Below are 15951 nucleotides of genomic sequence, written 5' to 3' on the forward strand. Positions count from 1 at the left end.
AAACAGGGGACATTTTAACCGTCAAGTCACATCTTTCAGCACATCTTGTCAGCTTTCATTTGTTTCCTCCACATGATGGAATGCTAGAAAGGTTGCTTTTTGATAGTAGGTCAGGCAAAAGCAGCTTTTTTTTTGTTGAGTGTGACATTTTGCTATTTTTTTTCTGCGAGCGATTAAAAACTTTCAAGGAACAAGGTCAATGCATTTGGTTGCTAAAATGTCACCTGGCGCTATACATATTTGGAAATAATGTATTGCCTAAAAGTAATTGAGAGACAAAGAGCAATACAATAAATACTCATTAATGTTAAATGTTTCATTTGAAATCTTATAAATGATAAATGGGTTGTACTTGTATAGCGCTTTTCTACCTTTAAGGTACTCAAAGCGCTTTAATCTTGAAAGCAGTCATCTTTTTTACAATGCATCATCACAATTACAAGATTGGACTACTTTTATATGCATTTGTATCACTTTGTGACAGCTTTTGAATTCAGTAATATTTGGCAGGGCTTTGTTATGTGCTGTTGTGTAATCATAATTATTACATCATAACATTTTATGCATTAGTATAGTACAGTGCAAAAGTATTAGGCCACCACTGCTAATATTGTTTTAATTACAATTTTTGTTATTTTGAAAAGTAAAAAAGCTAACAGAAAGATAGACACAATTAATAGGATTGCTTTAAAATACAACAGTGATTTCCACCAAACTTGTACATGGGTGGCTTAATTAACCAAAAGAGAATCCATATAAATGTTTGTGAGGATCAGGATAAGGGGGCAAATATATGTATTATAGTTTAAACAATCAGTCTACCTGCACCATACCCAGAATCACAATAGTCATTGATCTTGCTAAGTACAGTAACTGACGGTGGCCTAAGACTTTTGCACAGTAGGCCTACAGTATATACAGCTCCCAAATAGAACATACATTTTTGTGAGCTGTGTATACACAGTATTGCATATGTTTTTTATTATCGCAATTCTATGATCTAAATGCCATGTTAATATGATATGATATGTGGGAAGCATGTGGATAACATTAATGGCTAAGATCTTGTGAAATGACTTTTTATATTCATAGTGTTTTCATCTTCTTTCAGAAAATCCAATACCAGTTGGCACATAATTATATATTTTAGTTTTTCCTCCCTTAACGTGGACCCCGACTTAAACAAGTTGAAAAACGTATTCGGGTGTTACCATTTAGTGGTCAATTGTACGAAATATGTACTGTACTGTGCAATCTACTAATACAAGTTTCAATCAATCAATCAATCAATCAATGACTTCAGAACTGTTATTAACTCAAAGCATTAGCACAATAATTGAATTATTACAACAAGAATCGAAATGTGTTGGGGGAGGGGATGTGTCGATTGAGGGACGATCAATATCAAACAATTTTCGGGAAAAAGTATGTCATTGCCATTGCCGATAAATGCCTTTCAGTGTTGTTCACAAACGCCGATCCCCTCTAGCTGACAATGTATTTACTTTTAGTTCCCCCGGCTGACAAGCGGCTAGCAGATAGTTATGTGTCTCCATACAGTGTGGAGCCGTTCCCCTAAACTAATAACAATCCCCTCCATTATGGCAAATAAACTGCATTTCTTAGTTTCCTAAGTATGATTGTCATTCACCAGTAACACTGGAGGTTGAGGCTAAACATGGTACACACCGAGAGGAGCAGGCATGCTATTAGATAGGCTAGCTGCTAAGCTAGCTTGAAACAACACGAAGAAATAAGGGCTTAGTAAACTTTAGGAAGTGTAGATGGAAACACGTTAACGCAGAAAATAAGCAGATATTAACATAAAATAACAAGTTGATTAATAACAGTCTAAAGAGAGGATAATACAACAACAACTGTTGGTGTGTCAGCATTGTCTCAGTCAGTACGCAGGACGAATCGTTCCATTATTTGGCGGTGTTGATACCAATGGTATTATCAGTGTATGATCGATACTAGAGTGATGAGGTCAATATTTGTATTTTCTTAAATCTTTTTTTGCTGTTTTTGTTAATATTTACAAATGATTTAAATTATTAATAGAGTGTTTTTTTTTGTGTATTATTGACATTGTTTTGCTCAAACAATATTACGTAATATAAGATAATAGGGAAGTAATTCAAATATTGTGTTGATATTGTTAAACTGTCAATAGCATTTACCATAATTACATTGAAAAAATTACAATTAATACATGTGATCAGTATCGGTATTAGTGTTGGTCGATCTCACTCATGGATGATCGTATCAGGGTCAGCAGCACCTGACATCCATAGTTTAAGGTTTTGGTGATGGCGTGAACTTACGTCCTGACTTCATGTTTTTATGTTTTCTAATCAAAACGTGTTTTCTATATGACGTTAGCTGTAGCTGTCCGGGCTTGGAGCGGATTTGGGAAGCCGACCTGGAGGCGTGTCACTTGTTCTTACGCGGCCTGCAGCTGCAGACATCCAGCTACAGTGGAGCGGACTTCGAGGACTACCTCGCCACCGCTGGTTATCCGTCAAATCAAGTGTGCACCAAAGAGGAAGAAGACAGCGCCATGTTGACTGCTTTAGGAGGCCGCTGGTGTCCCGAGGCCAATTTACAGAACTCTGAGTTCACCAAGGTAACACAACTGGAGATGTCTTGTTAACCACACTCTATAGGTAATTTATGTGATGCCGATGCATACATGCTGTGCTACATGTACAGGCTGAGATATACATCGCAAAAGATGCCCCCTTTGTGACGTTCAAGCTTTTGCATCTTCCCTTCACACATGCTTGCCTCTGAAAGGTCAGATGAGAACGTTTTTCTGCATGTGCCTGCTGTGTCCGTTCTGCCATTTGGTTCCGAAAGACATGCTAATTTTACACACTCAGCACTTGTCAGAACAGCACAGTAACATGAGCACTCCTCTCATCGGGGTGTTTGCTCCAAATGAGGACGCACATTTGAGAGGCAACCATTTGGTGGTTCCGTCATGCTGCAGATTTGATTGTTTAGTTTATGATCCAGTGTGGTTAGTAAGAATGCTTGTGGGCGTGTGCACCAGTATTCACCAGAGATTTGAAGTTAGTGCTCCAGGGCAAAGTCCGAATCATTCACTCCTTTCCTCACACTTTCCTCCACCCACCATGTCTGACAGTCTCGTCTGAGATAAGAACAAAGTCAACAGCGCCAGCAGCCATAAAATGATATATATAAAAAAGCAGAACGCTTGCCAGATATGTTTTTAGCATTTGGTTCTCTTATAACCAATATTTGCTGTTTTTAAAGCAGCAGTTGATATTCTGAATTTTAAAGTGCTTATCTCAGCATGAGTTTCCCAGACTGCATGTGTGTGTCAGTGTTTCCTCTCCGGATGTGGCCCTTCTTCACAATCTTTTATAGTGTACATGTTTAAAGTTTGGACATAATAATAGATTCACCCAGAAGATTATTGTTGAGAATTCAGATTTTGCGTAAGTGAGGTCGAATTCAATTCACTTCTCTGCTGCATCAACTAGTTTGCTGTCTAAAGGAAATTATATTTATTTATATAGCTCTAGTAAACTGGAGAATAGAAGTTATTCTAAAGCAGGTGTAGAACTACGCTCCTCATACAATAAAGAAAATCAACATACCCAATTCATGAACAAGCACTTTGCCGCCAGAGGCATAGAAAAACTTCCTTTTAAGGAAGAAAACCTGATCAAAACCCAGATTTAGTTGTGCTCCATCCATGCAGACTTTCACTATGGCCCTGCATCAAGCTGGCCTCCCTTGTCATTGGAAATATTTAAATACCTCTGCTGTTCATTTGTGCTACGTGTGTGTTGGGTTTGTCCTTCTATACCAGCACCTTCCTTCATAGATTTGTCGTATTTCATATTTCATGAAAAAAGCGAGGTATTCTCGCTGAGCAGCATTCTCCCCCTTGACTTAAGTCCGTCACTGCACGCCTTCATCCAAGATGCTTTGTCAAATCTGCCCTTCAGCGTACTCTGCCATTGAGTGGTACCTGTACTGTTGTTTTAACGCGCCTCTGATGCTGTAATAATTCCAGCGCCCCAGTAAGCTGGAACATTGTATTGCACTTGAAGTTTGAATGCAGTGTAAACCACACATAATAAAATGATAAAATAAACTTCGGAAATCTATTCTGATCCCTTCAACTGGGATAAAGGGACCATTAAATGAAAAATCTAAATGCACCACAGTGGAAGGGGCACCGTGTGTGTATCGGCCATGTTTGAACGTCAATCCAATTCAATCCACTTTATTTATATAGCACATTTAAACAACAAAATGTTTCCAAAGTGCTGCACAACAATCCATCCATCCATCTTCTTCCGCTTATCCGAGGTCGGGTCGCGGGGGAAGCAGCTTAAGCAGGGAAGCCCAGACTTCCCTTTCCCCAGCCACTTCGTCCAGCTCCTCCCGGGGGATCCCGAGGCGTTCCCAGGCCAGCCGGGAGACATAGTCTTCCCAACGTGTCCTGGGTCTTCCCCGTGGCCTCCTACCGGTCGGACGTGCCCTAAACACCTCCAGAGGGAGGCGTTCGGGTGGCATCCTGACCAGATGCCCGAACCACCTCATCTGGCTCCTCTCGATGTGGAGGAGCAGCGGCTTTACTTTGAGCTCCCCCAGGATGGCAGAGCTTCTCACCCTATCTCTAAGGGAGAGCCCCGCCACCCGGCGGAGGAAACTCATTTCGGCCGCCTGTACCCGTGATCTTGTCCTTTCGGTCATGACCCAAAGCTCATGACCATAGGTGAGGATGGGAACGTAGATCGACCGGTAAATTGAGAGCTTTGCCTTCCGGCTCAGCTCCTTCTTCACCACAACGGACCTATACAGCGTCCGCATTACTGAAGACGCCACACCGATTCGCCTGTCGATCTCACGATCCACTTTTCCCTCACTCGTGAACAAGACTCCTAGGTACTTTAACTCCTCCACTTGGGGCAGGGTCTCCTCCCCAACCCGGAGATGGCACTCCACCCTTTTCCGGGCAAGAACCATGGACTCGGACTTGGAGGTGCTGATTCTCATCCCAGTCGCTTCACACTCGGCTGCGAACCGATCCAGTGAGAGCTAAAGATCCTGGCCAGATGAAGCCATCAGGACCACATCATCTGCAAAAAGCAGAGACCTAATCCTGCAGCCACCAAACCGGATCCCCTCAACGCCTTGACTGCGCCTAGAAATTCTGTCCATAAAAGTTATGAACAGAATCGGTGACAAAGGGCAGCCTTGGCGGAGTCCAACCCTCACTGGAAACGGGTCCGACTTACTGCCGGAAATGCGGACCAAGTTCTGACACTGATCGTACAGGGAGTGGACAGCCACAATCAGACAGTCCGATACCCCATACTCTCTGAGCACTCCCCACAGGACCTCCCGAGGGACACGGTCGAATGCCTTCTCCAAGTCCACAAAGCACATGTAGACTGGTTGGGCAAACTCCCATGCACCCTCAAGGACCCTGCCGAGAGTATAGAGCTGGTCTACAGTTCCACGACCAGAACGAAAACCACACTGTTCCTCCTGAATCCGAGGTTCGACTATCCGGCGTAGCCTCCTCTCCAGTACACCCGAATAGACCTTACCGAATGCACAACAATATTAAAAACAATTAAAAACAATATAAAATAAATATGATTAAAAACGATTTTAAAGGGTAAAACCAATTAAAACAGTAAATAGAAATCAAAATTTTAAAAATGCAGAGGACAACAGAGGACCACACAACTCACGTAGTGTTAAAAGCCAGAGAATAAAAGTGGGTCTTAAGACGAGACTTAAAACACTCCACTGTGGGAGCAGTTCGAACATGGAGGGGCAGAGTGTTCCAGAGCTTAGGGCCGACCACAGAGAAGGCCCTGTATCCCCTGGTTTTAAGTCTCGTCTTGGGCACCACGAGCTGGAGCTGGCTCTCGGACCTCAGAGCGCGCGCAGGATTGTAAGTTTGGATGAGGTCTGAGATATAATGAGGTGCCAGTCCATGCAAAGCTTTAAAAACAAACAGCAAGGTTTTCAAATCAATTCTAAGATGACATCCTGGTACTAATGGACGTTCAATGCACCTGGACCGTGATCATTAAACATATTTAGCTTATCATTCACAATGCTTTTGTAAGACAAGCACACATAGATTTTTCTTTTTTTATGTATTCTATCTAGTAAATAAATGCGAGCGAAAGTCTGCTTACAATGGCGCCTACGGAAGTCGCTCTATTCTGCCTATAAAGCGCTTAAAACATCCCAACACTTCCATCAGGGTTTTATATACATGCTGTAAGTATTTATGTAATGTAGTAACAGGCACATTAATAATAATGTGTAATGTATATGTATTTTGCTCAATTTAAGCATACAACGGCACATTAAATTCACAAACGCATCATGCTTTTTACCTCGACAACATCACTGATTACGACTCACTGTGGACTTCATGAGAGCCAACAAACATAACAAAACATCACTTACTGTACAATATCTGATGTCTCTGGCATGCCGTCTGTTGGATGTTGATATAATCCTGCTTAAATGAAGAATGCCTCATATTGCTTGCGAAGAAAAAAGAGGGGTGGAATCAAGCAATTTTCTTTGTGTCTTTCTCGCCATCTCCGGTTCTAAGTTGGATGCCAAAAATGACCAACTTGTCGGATTATGTCCTCATCAACGTTCACTCTAAGGTGCGCGCCTGTGCAATTGCGTACTGCTCACGCGTCCTCTGTGCACGGCAAATCTATGCCATGCACAAAATCGAATTAAAAAAATAAGCGCATAACAATTTTCAATCTAACTGACGACACACGGCCACGACAGATAAAACAGTTTTCGTATTCACTGTTCAATTATTGTAACGTCTGTCGAGACGCTTTAAGGAGGACATGAATTCCATCGATCACTTTATTGAGCAAACACATGACCAAAATAATGGTAAAAAAAAATTATATCTGGCAAAACTGGTCATTTTCTGCCATACACTTAGCCAGTGATGCATTTAAGCCACACAAAAAGTCGGACAACTCCAACACCACACATAATGTGTAATTCCAGGTCGTTACACTATGATGTACCAATCAAATGTGTGCTTATTCGTCTGTCATTTATTAGGAATCTTAATTTATAAATATTAATCATGAAATTATGTTATTATATTAAAGAAATACTAATAAATATATATTTTACAAACAGAACGTTATCGGAATTTACACATGATCTCATGCTTACATCTCATTGTGCAACATGAGAATGTTTTAATGGGAACTAAATGCGATATCTGAAAGGGGTACAAATTATTTCCAAAGCAGGACCCCCACCCATACATACAATACTAGTACACAGCTCATGAAAAACAATATTTGTTGTTATTGTCATTGTAAATGGGCCAAAACACTTATATTAGAAAATAATCTTATGGAAATGACTGCTGTCATTTGATTATAATAATACAACATTTAACTTGTTAATTAGTCAGGTTTGGGACAGGTGTGCTGCTGGTGGGGCCACAGTGTGCAGGTCTGATGTCGCCCACATGTGCTTCACTGAATGCTCAGGGAGTTTTTGCGTTTGTTCACACACATGAAAAATTAGAGGGAACATTGGTCCTCATCTTTCTACCATCAAGGTGAGAGGTATTATTTATGATCTACAACAAGTTTTCAGGAGATCCGAGGTGAGAAAGCAGCTCACCAGCTGATGTCAATATAGCAGCACAATCTAGTTAGCTCTTTGTGATCACGACGCAGCTAAAAATAGTGGGTCTGCGTTAACACTTATAATAACAACATAACTAATACTTGATTAATATTTGAATCAAGAAATGTAAATAGAGTATTTTTGGTGGTTTTTCGATGGTTATTTTGAAGGCTGTATGGGCAGAATAGAGGACCTTCCATCGACTCCATTGTAAGCAGACTTTTATTTACGTTTATTTACGAGTTAGAATGATTTTTATTTTTTTAATCTGTCTCTCCTAATGATTGTGGACGACCTGAATTTTTTTTTGAAAAGACCAGTTCCCCTTTTTTTTAATCACAAATAACATCAGGGTCGTTAAAATAACAAGTACATACAGTTTTATCTACAGACAATTATTTACACCCAGCCAAGAAGAAGAAGCTGTTGTAGGGTGCATACACACACTACATCCCCATGGCAACACACGTTTACATGATAAACACTGCCTGTATTGATACAGCCTTTTCTAATTCAAAGTGTTACCAATTCCATGGATTTCAATGACATATCACAAGTGTTAGTAAGATGCCATGTTACACATGGGCAAACTCTGCCTCATTTGCAATGGGCCTACCTTCATTCCATACTCAAGCACTTTTGCCTCACTTATGCGGGTTGGCGCGTCCGCAGGCTGGATAGGACAATACGTATAAGAGCAACGTGTGTAACTTCAAGGACGTAGAAAAACACTCAATCCCAAACGGGAGAATAGAGCCCGCTGTGCAGATGTTGACAGGTATGCACTATGGGCAGTGTTATTATGTTTATTAAGACAACAGTGTTGAACTGTAGGCCTTCCAAAAATGTTATTAATTGATTAATTCCACCCTAAGTTGAACAATGAAAAATATATTCGAATGCTCATTCCTACTATGGCCTTATTGTATTGCCCGTATTTTGCCCTCCCATTATACAAGACTAAATCTACATTTTGCACTGATGTCTTATTTACCTGCCTTGGCTGACTGCATGCATCTATTTTCTGCTGTTTTTTGTCTTTTGTTTCCTTCTGCTTTGTTCCTCTCCCAAAGCCTCACTCCTCCTAACATTTCTCCAAGAAGTAAAAGGTGAGACTGTGCATAGTTCACTCTTCAGTCTCCTCAAATGGGAAAAGCCAGGTTATAAACAGGATATACAATGTGTTGTTTACTATGTATGGATTCTATAGGGAAATACATTAACCAGAAGAAAAGGCGCATCTGCCATTCATTTTGTTTGCTTTTTGCAACTTGAATAACACAAACATGTATCCATATGAACACTTACATGTTCTTTTTATCCAGATAGTTCATTTCTGTGTCCACAGCCTAGAAAATAAAGATATTGCTGGGAGATGAATACAATAAAAATCAAGGAAGCCAGTTGGTGGTGTGACAGCAAAATTACTGTTTTCATGCTAAAAGACTCCCATATTCTGCTTTTTACTCGCAGCAGTTTTACATAAGTCTCATAATAATCTATTTGAAGTGTGTTTTCTCAAATCTAGCCTGTCATTTGCTGGAATTTAGATAGTTCTGAGTGCTTTTAGTAAGCGCTACTTTAACGCTATTGAGCGGTGTTTGTGCAGTCGCGTCTCCAACCGAGTATGTCACTCCAAGAAGCGCTTCACTTCATGCACTTGTCTAAAGTAATAGATAGTATATCACATACAACAATACAACATTAATGTAACATTAAAGAGTGTGTGAGAACACAGACGTTAGCAACACTTGCAGAGCTCTGAGAGCGGCTTTATGCCATGTACTTTGTGGGTAACCACTTTACATACTAAATGCGCTTTATGAGGTGGCATAGAATAAGGATGACAATTTGTGCAGCTATTTTACTGTTTTTAATTCATTTACTATATTGTTTTGTATGAATGTTTCTCACTGCGAGACAAATTTACCCGCGGGTACAAATAAAGAAATCTAATCTACTCTAATCTAAAGTGGTACTATTTCAATCACGTTGTAACATTATGCTGGATTAGCCTAAAAAACATACGAAAAATTTAAAAAGTACATCAGCCACATTTAAAGCTGACTTACATATAGTCCATAGATAGATAAGATGTGTAGTGAAGCCTTATTAACTCGGATTATACCATGTCCATAAGGAAAAAGGGGTTTTCCATCATGAAGTCATTATTAATCGTAAGCAGGCTGTAGAGAAACATATTACTGTTATAACATTATTAAAACGTCAGTTTTGTGTAAAAATAGAACTTAAATGTTATTATAAATGTGCCAGTTACTACATTACATATATACGTACATCATGTGTATAAAACCCTAATGGAGGTGTTTGTATGCTTTTTACGGGCTCTAGAGGCCCAATTGAACGGCTCCCATAGGCTGCATTGTAAGCGGACTTTTGATCTAATTTATTTAATATTAAGAATACCATTTTTTTTTATCCATCCGTCGTCATGTTTTTCATGATGATTGTGAACGATGGGCGAAATTCCAAAAAAAGTGCTGTTCCCCTTTAAGTGGATGCAAGTAAAGTGGTTTTACCATAGTAAAGTGTCAAGAAACTTCAGGTGAACTACGCTTATGTTTATTTGAAAACATTACCTCATTGACTTGTATGTGTTGCCCAACTTTTTAATTAAAGCCTATAATTGAAGCTTTTCTCATACATACCCAGATTACCATATAGCCCAAAGCCACAAACAATACGATGGCCTGCACCAAGATAATTACCTCACTTTGAATACTAACAAAGACATCTTCTGTCCAGATGAGCCATTCAGTCTGTTTTTTTCTCGTCACTTTTGGTAATGAATAATTCCAACGTCATTATGAAGCAACTTACAGTATGCAGCCGACATAAATTGCCTTTTTTTAATAATTCATGAGCAGGTTTACGACTCTGTGGCTTTAACAAATGTTTCCCTTTTGTTGCAGAAACTGGAAGAGTTTTTGTTCAGCATGGAGGATATTAACCCACAGGTTGGTAATGCTAATACTGTGCCTGAATGTTTTCCACTGTAATTAAAGTGTCACTTTTATTAATATTGCCCATGCTAAGACACGGAGGAATGTATTAGTTGACATCAACTTAAACATAATTTTAGAGGTGTACCGATGCAGCTTTTTCACTTCCGATACGATAGTGATATTGGAGCCTTGAGTATTGACCAATATTAATCAGATTCTGTATAAGTATGAATCATAGTATATTAGTTCGCAGTGTGGAATGTCAAAAAAGTCTTAATCAACTGAAATTACTCAAAGAACAATGTCAGATATGTAAAAGGCTGACCTTAGGACTAGGGTTACAAAGGGGTGGACATTTACCACGGGGAGTTAAACTCGGGAAGTTAGGAAATATTGACCATTTTTTGATTATTCAAAGTTGGACACCGTCCATGGGAATTAATGGGTATATATGGGAATTAATGGGGAATTACAATAATTATATATTATTGGGCACTTGTCTATATGCTGCTGAATGTTTGTGGCATTTTTGACATAGCTCTTTGCACAGTATTTGCAAATGTACGCAGCCTTTCCGCCTACATTGGTTGGGGTGAAATGTCTCCACACATCAGATGGTGTACGTGGTATTATTCTGTTTGTATTTATTTATTCCTGTAAAACACTAATGCAATGCCACACACAGATATAAATAGTCAGCTAAACAATTGGAGTAGTCTTTAAAAAATATTTTACTGATGGACAAATGAATAGAAATAGGCTAGATGAATAAATGAACACTCAATCAGCATGCTAAATCAAGGCATAATCTACATTCTTGTATGACAACAGAATGGCTAGCAGAACAGAAGGCAGAGGAAACTACAGGTTTTGATGTAGTATTTGCTGGTTGAACTTCACAAAAAAGGTAAATTCGGATCGCTAACGTTGTTAGCATAAACAAATGGGAAATAACATAGAGAAAATTAGCATCACGGCTAACAGAGAAATATTTTCGGTTCATTATGAGACTGTGGTGGTACATAAACCCAGCTAGCTAGAGATATTGGCCCCAAAATCATTTAACAAGTACAGGAACAGCTAGCTAGCTTGAGTGGAAGTCTGCTGGAGTAGTCTACAGTCATACAGTAACAAGCAATTACACCTCTATTAAACTTAAATACCATAGATCAAATATATTTACCCCAGTAATAGCATCTAAATTTACCTGACAGGATGAAGTCCTTGGGCTCAAATACTAGTGTGGCCTCAATAGCCCTGCTGTAGTGTGTAGCTGCTGGGAATTATCTGTGCATGTGATGGAAGAATGCACTGCACATGTGATGGAGGAATGCACAGTTGAAATTGAAATGAATTTGCAATAAATCAGGTTGTTTTAGCTAACAATCATGCTGCAAGATCTAGCATGTTGCATTCAATGTTTATTCCCATTAATTCCCAGATATTCCCGTTAATTCCCATGGAAAGTTTCCAATTTTAAATATTCCCGGAATTTTGCAACCCTATTTAGGACAGATTATGCTTTTGAAGTGGAGGTTTGTTTTTTGACGACACCTAGTGGTCACAATATTTCATTAAATTAAGGTCATGAGGGAGTCAGTTGAATGATGCGTACACATTTGTTACTGGATACTTTCTAATAAACTGCCTTGGAGATGTTGTTTATGTAAGTAATATGCACCTATAATTGTTTGATATATTTTATATTGACAAATGAAGCATTTTAGACTGCAATATTGTTCAATAAAGGACACTCATTGTCAGGGCCGGCCTGTGGCATAGGCCGTATAGGCAAATGCTAAGGGCGGCGTCCATCAGGGGGCGCCACGCCAGTGCCACAAATGTTGGAGAAAAGTAAAGTAAAGCCTATTTAATAGAAATATTATTTGTTACAACATTACGCCCCCCCCCCCCCCCCCCCCCCCCCCGCTGTGATTCCGTTAAAGATAATCATAACATAACATTCTCATATAATATGTTAATTTGCTTTCTTTAAGTAAAAAAAAAGGTCAAAGACAAAGCTATTCGTTTTTTTGTGAGTATATACACTTCACTGCCGATGTGGGGGGGGGCGCCACGCCACCTAAAATCTTGCCTAGGACGCCAGATTGGTTAGGGCCAGGCCTGCTCATTGTACAGTAGTTGCTATCTCCTAGTAGTTTATAGCCTACAGGGTCATGTTTACCTTTTGTATATTACTAAAATACAAGGAAAGATCAAAGGTTGCACAAGTAAACACGCGGCAGGACTGCTTGTATTGGGGCTCATATTGTTTTGGAGATTTTAGATGCAAGCCGAGATCATCCGATATTTTTTATATCTGATATCAATTTTGGATCGAGACACCCATACATAAAATGTAACATAAATGGCGCATTTTGGCTGCACAATTAAACTTTATAAAATACCTGCCCATTTAAACGAGATCCAGTACAAGAATTAAACATTTATTTTGATAGCCACTATAATAATGTGTTGTTTTTTTCTTTTAAGAGGGCCCAAGCAGCAAAAAGACAATACCATTTTTTGAGGGCCTTATTGTGCACAAAAACTCACCTATTTTCAGAAGCCTGTCCTGTTTGTTGGAAATATTTTAAGGGCCCTTAATCCGAATTTAAAAAAGTTGGTTTACAAGCACTACCTTTAAAATTAAAAAAATTATGCCCTTCGCCCCAGAGTCACATCCCTTTACGAAAATCTTTGGTGGCATCTATCAAAACAAGACACACGTAAAAGTTTGAAGAACCCATATTTGAAATCAAACTGGAAGTGGGCCATCTCAATTTCCGTTGGCCGTTTTTAAAACACGGGTCATACTTTAACAAACTCGTCCTAGGGACTTTGAACAAATGTATTGCGGTTAAAATGACAGATATAAAACAGATGGGCGATGATAAACTGCAAAGGATTTTTACCTATGCCTTCGAATGTGGGTGTGGCATGGCGGCAAACTTTGGTCTGATGGCTCAGCACAAAACTTTCAACATTTATAACTCGGCTCCACAAATTCAGATCTTGATCAGAATTGGTACAAATGACGATGACACCCTGACACCCCGATTGGTACCCATTCGTGGTGGGCGGACCCGAGCATGGAAAACTGCTCCTCACCATCAACTTTCAAATTGTCATTACTTCACTTTAGATAATCGAGTCCCTTTTCAAACTGATATTAGGTTATTGGGAACTTATCATGACAAGATATTGATATCGACACCGACATCACCCCCGTTTGGTGGCATTTTTTTTAACAGTCGCAACTTCTTTCCACGTGCGCCGATTTTACTGGCATTTTTGGTGGTGGGTCGAGGCATTGGGAAGAAGATGACTGCATGCGTCATGCTCGCCTGCCAACTGACGTAAACCCTGAGTTGGTGATTATAGTTATCTAATAGTGAAGAATTGCACTGCATCTTGCTGAGAGTCCTTCCAACTACTTTGAGAACATCATAATAAATAAATACCTAGTGTGCCACATTTGATTTAGCTTATGGAAAAGTATGTTTTTGTAAATCCGACTGTCACGCTTGTCTGAACTTTGCATTATAACGTAAAAAAATAAGGTGCCACCTTGATCTTGATGCTGTGATGCTGTGGCTTTGTGGCAGATCTGAATTCTTTGCCAAGAACACTGTCTGACCTCTTTCTCCTTTCCATAATGACTTTAAGTAAATGATTTCCACTTAGCTGCTGCCAAGCTGCTGCCCCACCGCCACAATGGAGATTGATTGGTCTGCGCGTGTGTGTGTTTCAGCACTACTCAATTTCCTTCTAATGTCTTCTAATTGTTCTTTTCTCCTTTCAAGGTTCTTTTAGTACCATCCTCGTTCTGCTCCGTAGAGGCAAACTAACAAAAAAAGTATTAGATGACCATTTGCTCTGATTTGATCCTCGTCTTAGACACCCAAACTAAACACTTTTAATTATAAACAAAATGGTTTAGTAGAATTAGTGTAGTAGAAAGAAGAGCAGATGTTTATTACATTTTACACTGTTGTTAAATCCACTTTACTTATTTAGGTTCTATCAGGAGTCACACCTTTTACAAGCCTTATTCCATGTTATTACTGTACTGACATAAAATAAGGCAGTATTATTTTTTCAGATTCAGGTCGTCTAATATTCTCCTGAGAGTCTCTCCAGAGTTACACATTTCTAAAATTGTGTTATTCAAAACCCGAATGTCAACTGCAGAGCTTTTCTGCCTGTCACTCACACGCACCATTGACTTGGAGAGATGTAGAGTAGCCACAACAAAAAAAACTTGTTAGAAAGGAATGAGGCAAACGGAGGAGGAGTTATGATGCCAGTTTTAAAGTACCAGTAGAGTGGAAAAACAAGTTGCCTCCATATTGAAGCTATTATCATATATATCTGATTTATGTCACCAAAAAACGTCTAAAGTTTGCGGATAATAGTATCAATCTCACAGAGATTCCATTTTTTGAGAGATAATGAGGAAGCCAGTTATGTGCTTGCGTGACGTCGCGTTATGAACCACAGATCCCTTCATCACCAACAATGCTAATCAAGGAGACTTTGTGAGAGCCAATGACGATTACTTTTGGAAAAATTATGACCCAGGATCTTACATTTTTGAGCCCGAACACAAAGAGGATGAGCAATACGTTTTAGAAGTCGACTGCTACCAAGCAGATGCAGTTTCATTGTGACACTATAGCATCCGCAGCATTGCGAGGAACATACAAACTAACTAGAGATGTCCGGTAATGGCTTTTTTGCCGATATCCGATATTCCGATATTGTCAAACTCTTAATTACCGATTCCGATATCAACCAATACCGATATATACAGTCGTGGAATTAACACATTATTATGCCTAATTTTGTGGTGATACCCCGCTGGATGCATTACACCAGGGGTCACCAACCTTTTTGAAACCAAGGGCTACTTCTTGGGTACTGATTAATGCGAAGGGCTACCAGTTAGATACACACTTCAATAAATTGCCAGAAGTAGCCAATTTGCTCAATTTACCTTTAACTCTGTTATTATTAATAATTAATGATATTTATCTTTGTGGAAACACTGATCATCTTAATGATTTCTCACAATAAATATATATAGAAACAGATAAATATCAATATGCAACACTTTATTTTTATATTTTCTCTAAGTGCACATTTTTCAAATTGAACATTTTCAAATGATCACTTCTAAGACAGTCTTGTGAAATCACAATATCCCATTTTAACTAGCTAGCCACTAACATTTTTTAACAAATCATGAATTACTTTGCACCATGTTTGTACAAATAATAACTCATGT

General features: G+C 39.2%; 1 protein-coding gene across 5 annotated transcripts in view; it reads left to right on the forward strand.

Moving 5' to 3' along the window:
- LOC133657336 (disrupted in schizophrenia 1 protein-like) overlaps positions 1-15951 on the forward strand; it is a 189672-nt gene that overhangs the window by 145975 nt on the left and 27746 nt on the right. For 4 of the 5 annotated variants that reach the window (XM_062058538.1, XM_062058537.1, XM_062058539.1 and 1 more), the window contains exons 16-17: positions 2386-2629; positions 10629-10673. In XM_062058538.1, the coding sequence (XP_061914522.1) occupies positions 2386-2629; positions 10629-10673 (289 nt within the window). Of the gene's footprint in view, positions 1-2385; positions 2630-2715; positions 2800-10628; positions 10674-15951 lie in introns of all 5 variants that reach the window. The other variant, XM_062058541.1, reaches the window with a different exon arrangement.

The sequence above is a fragment of the Entelurus aequoreus genome, linkage group LG09 (assembly GCF_033978785.1).
Source record: "Entelurus aequoreus isolate RoL-2023_Sb linkage group LG09, RoL_Eaeq_v1.1, whole genome shotgun sequence".
Classification (NCBI taxonomy): Eukaryota; Metazoa; Chordata; class Actinopteri; order Syngnathiformes; family Syngnathidae; genus Entelurus; species Entelurus aequoreus.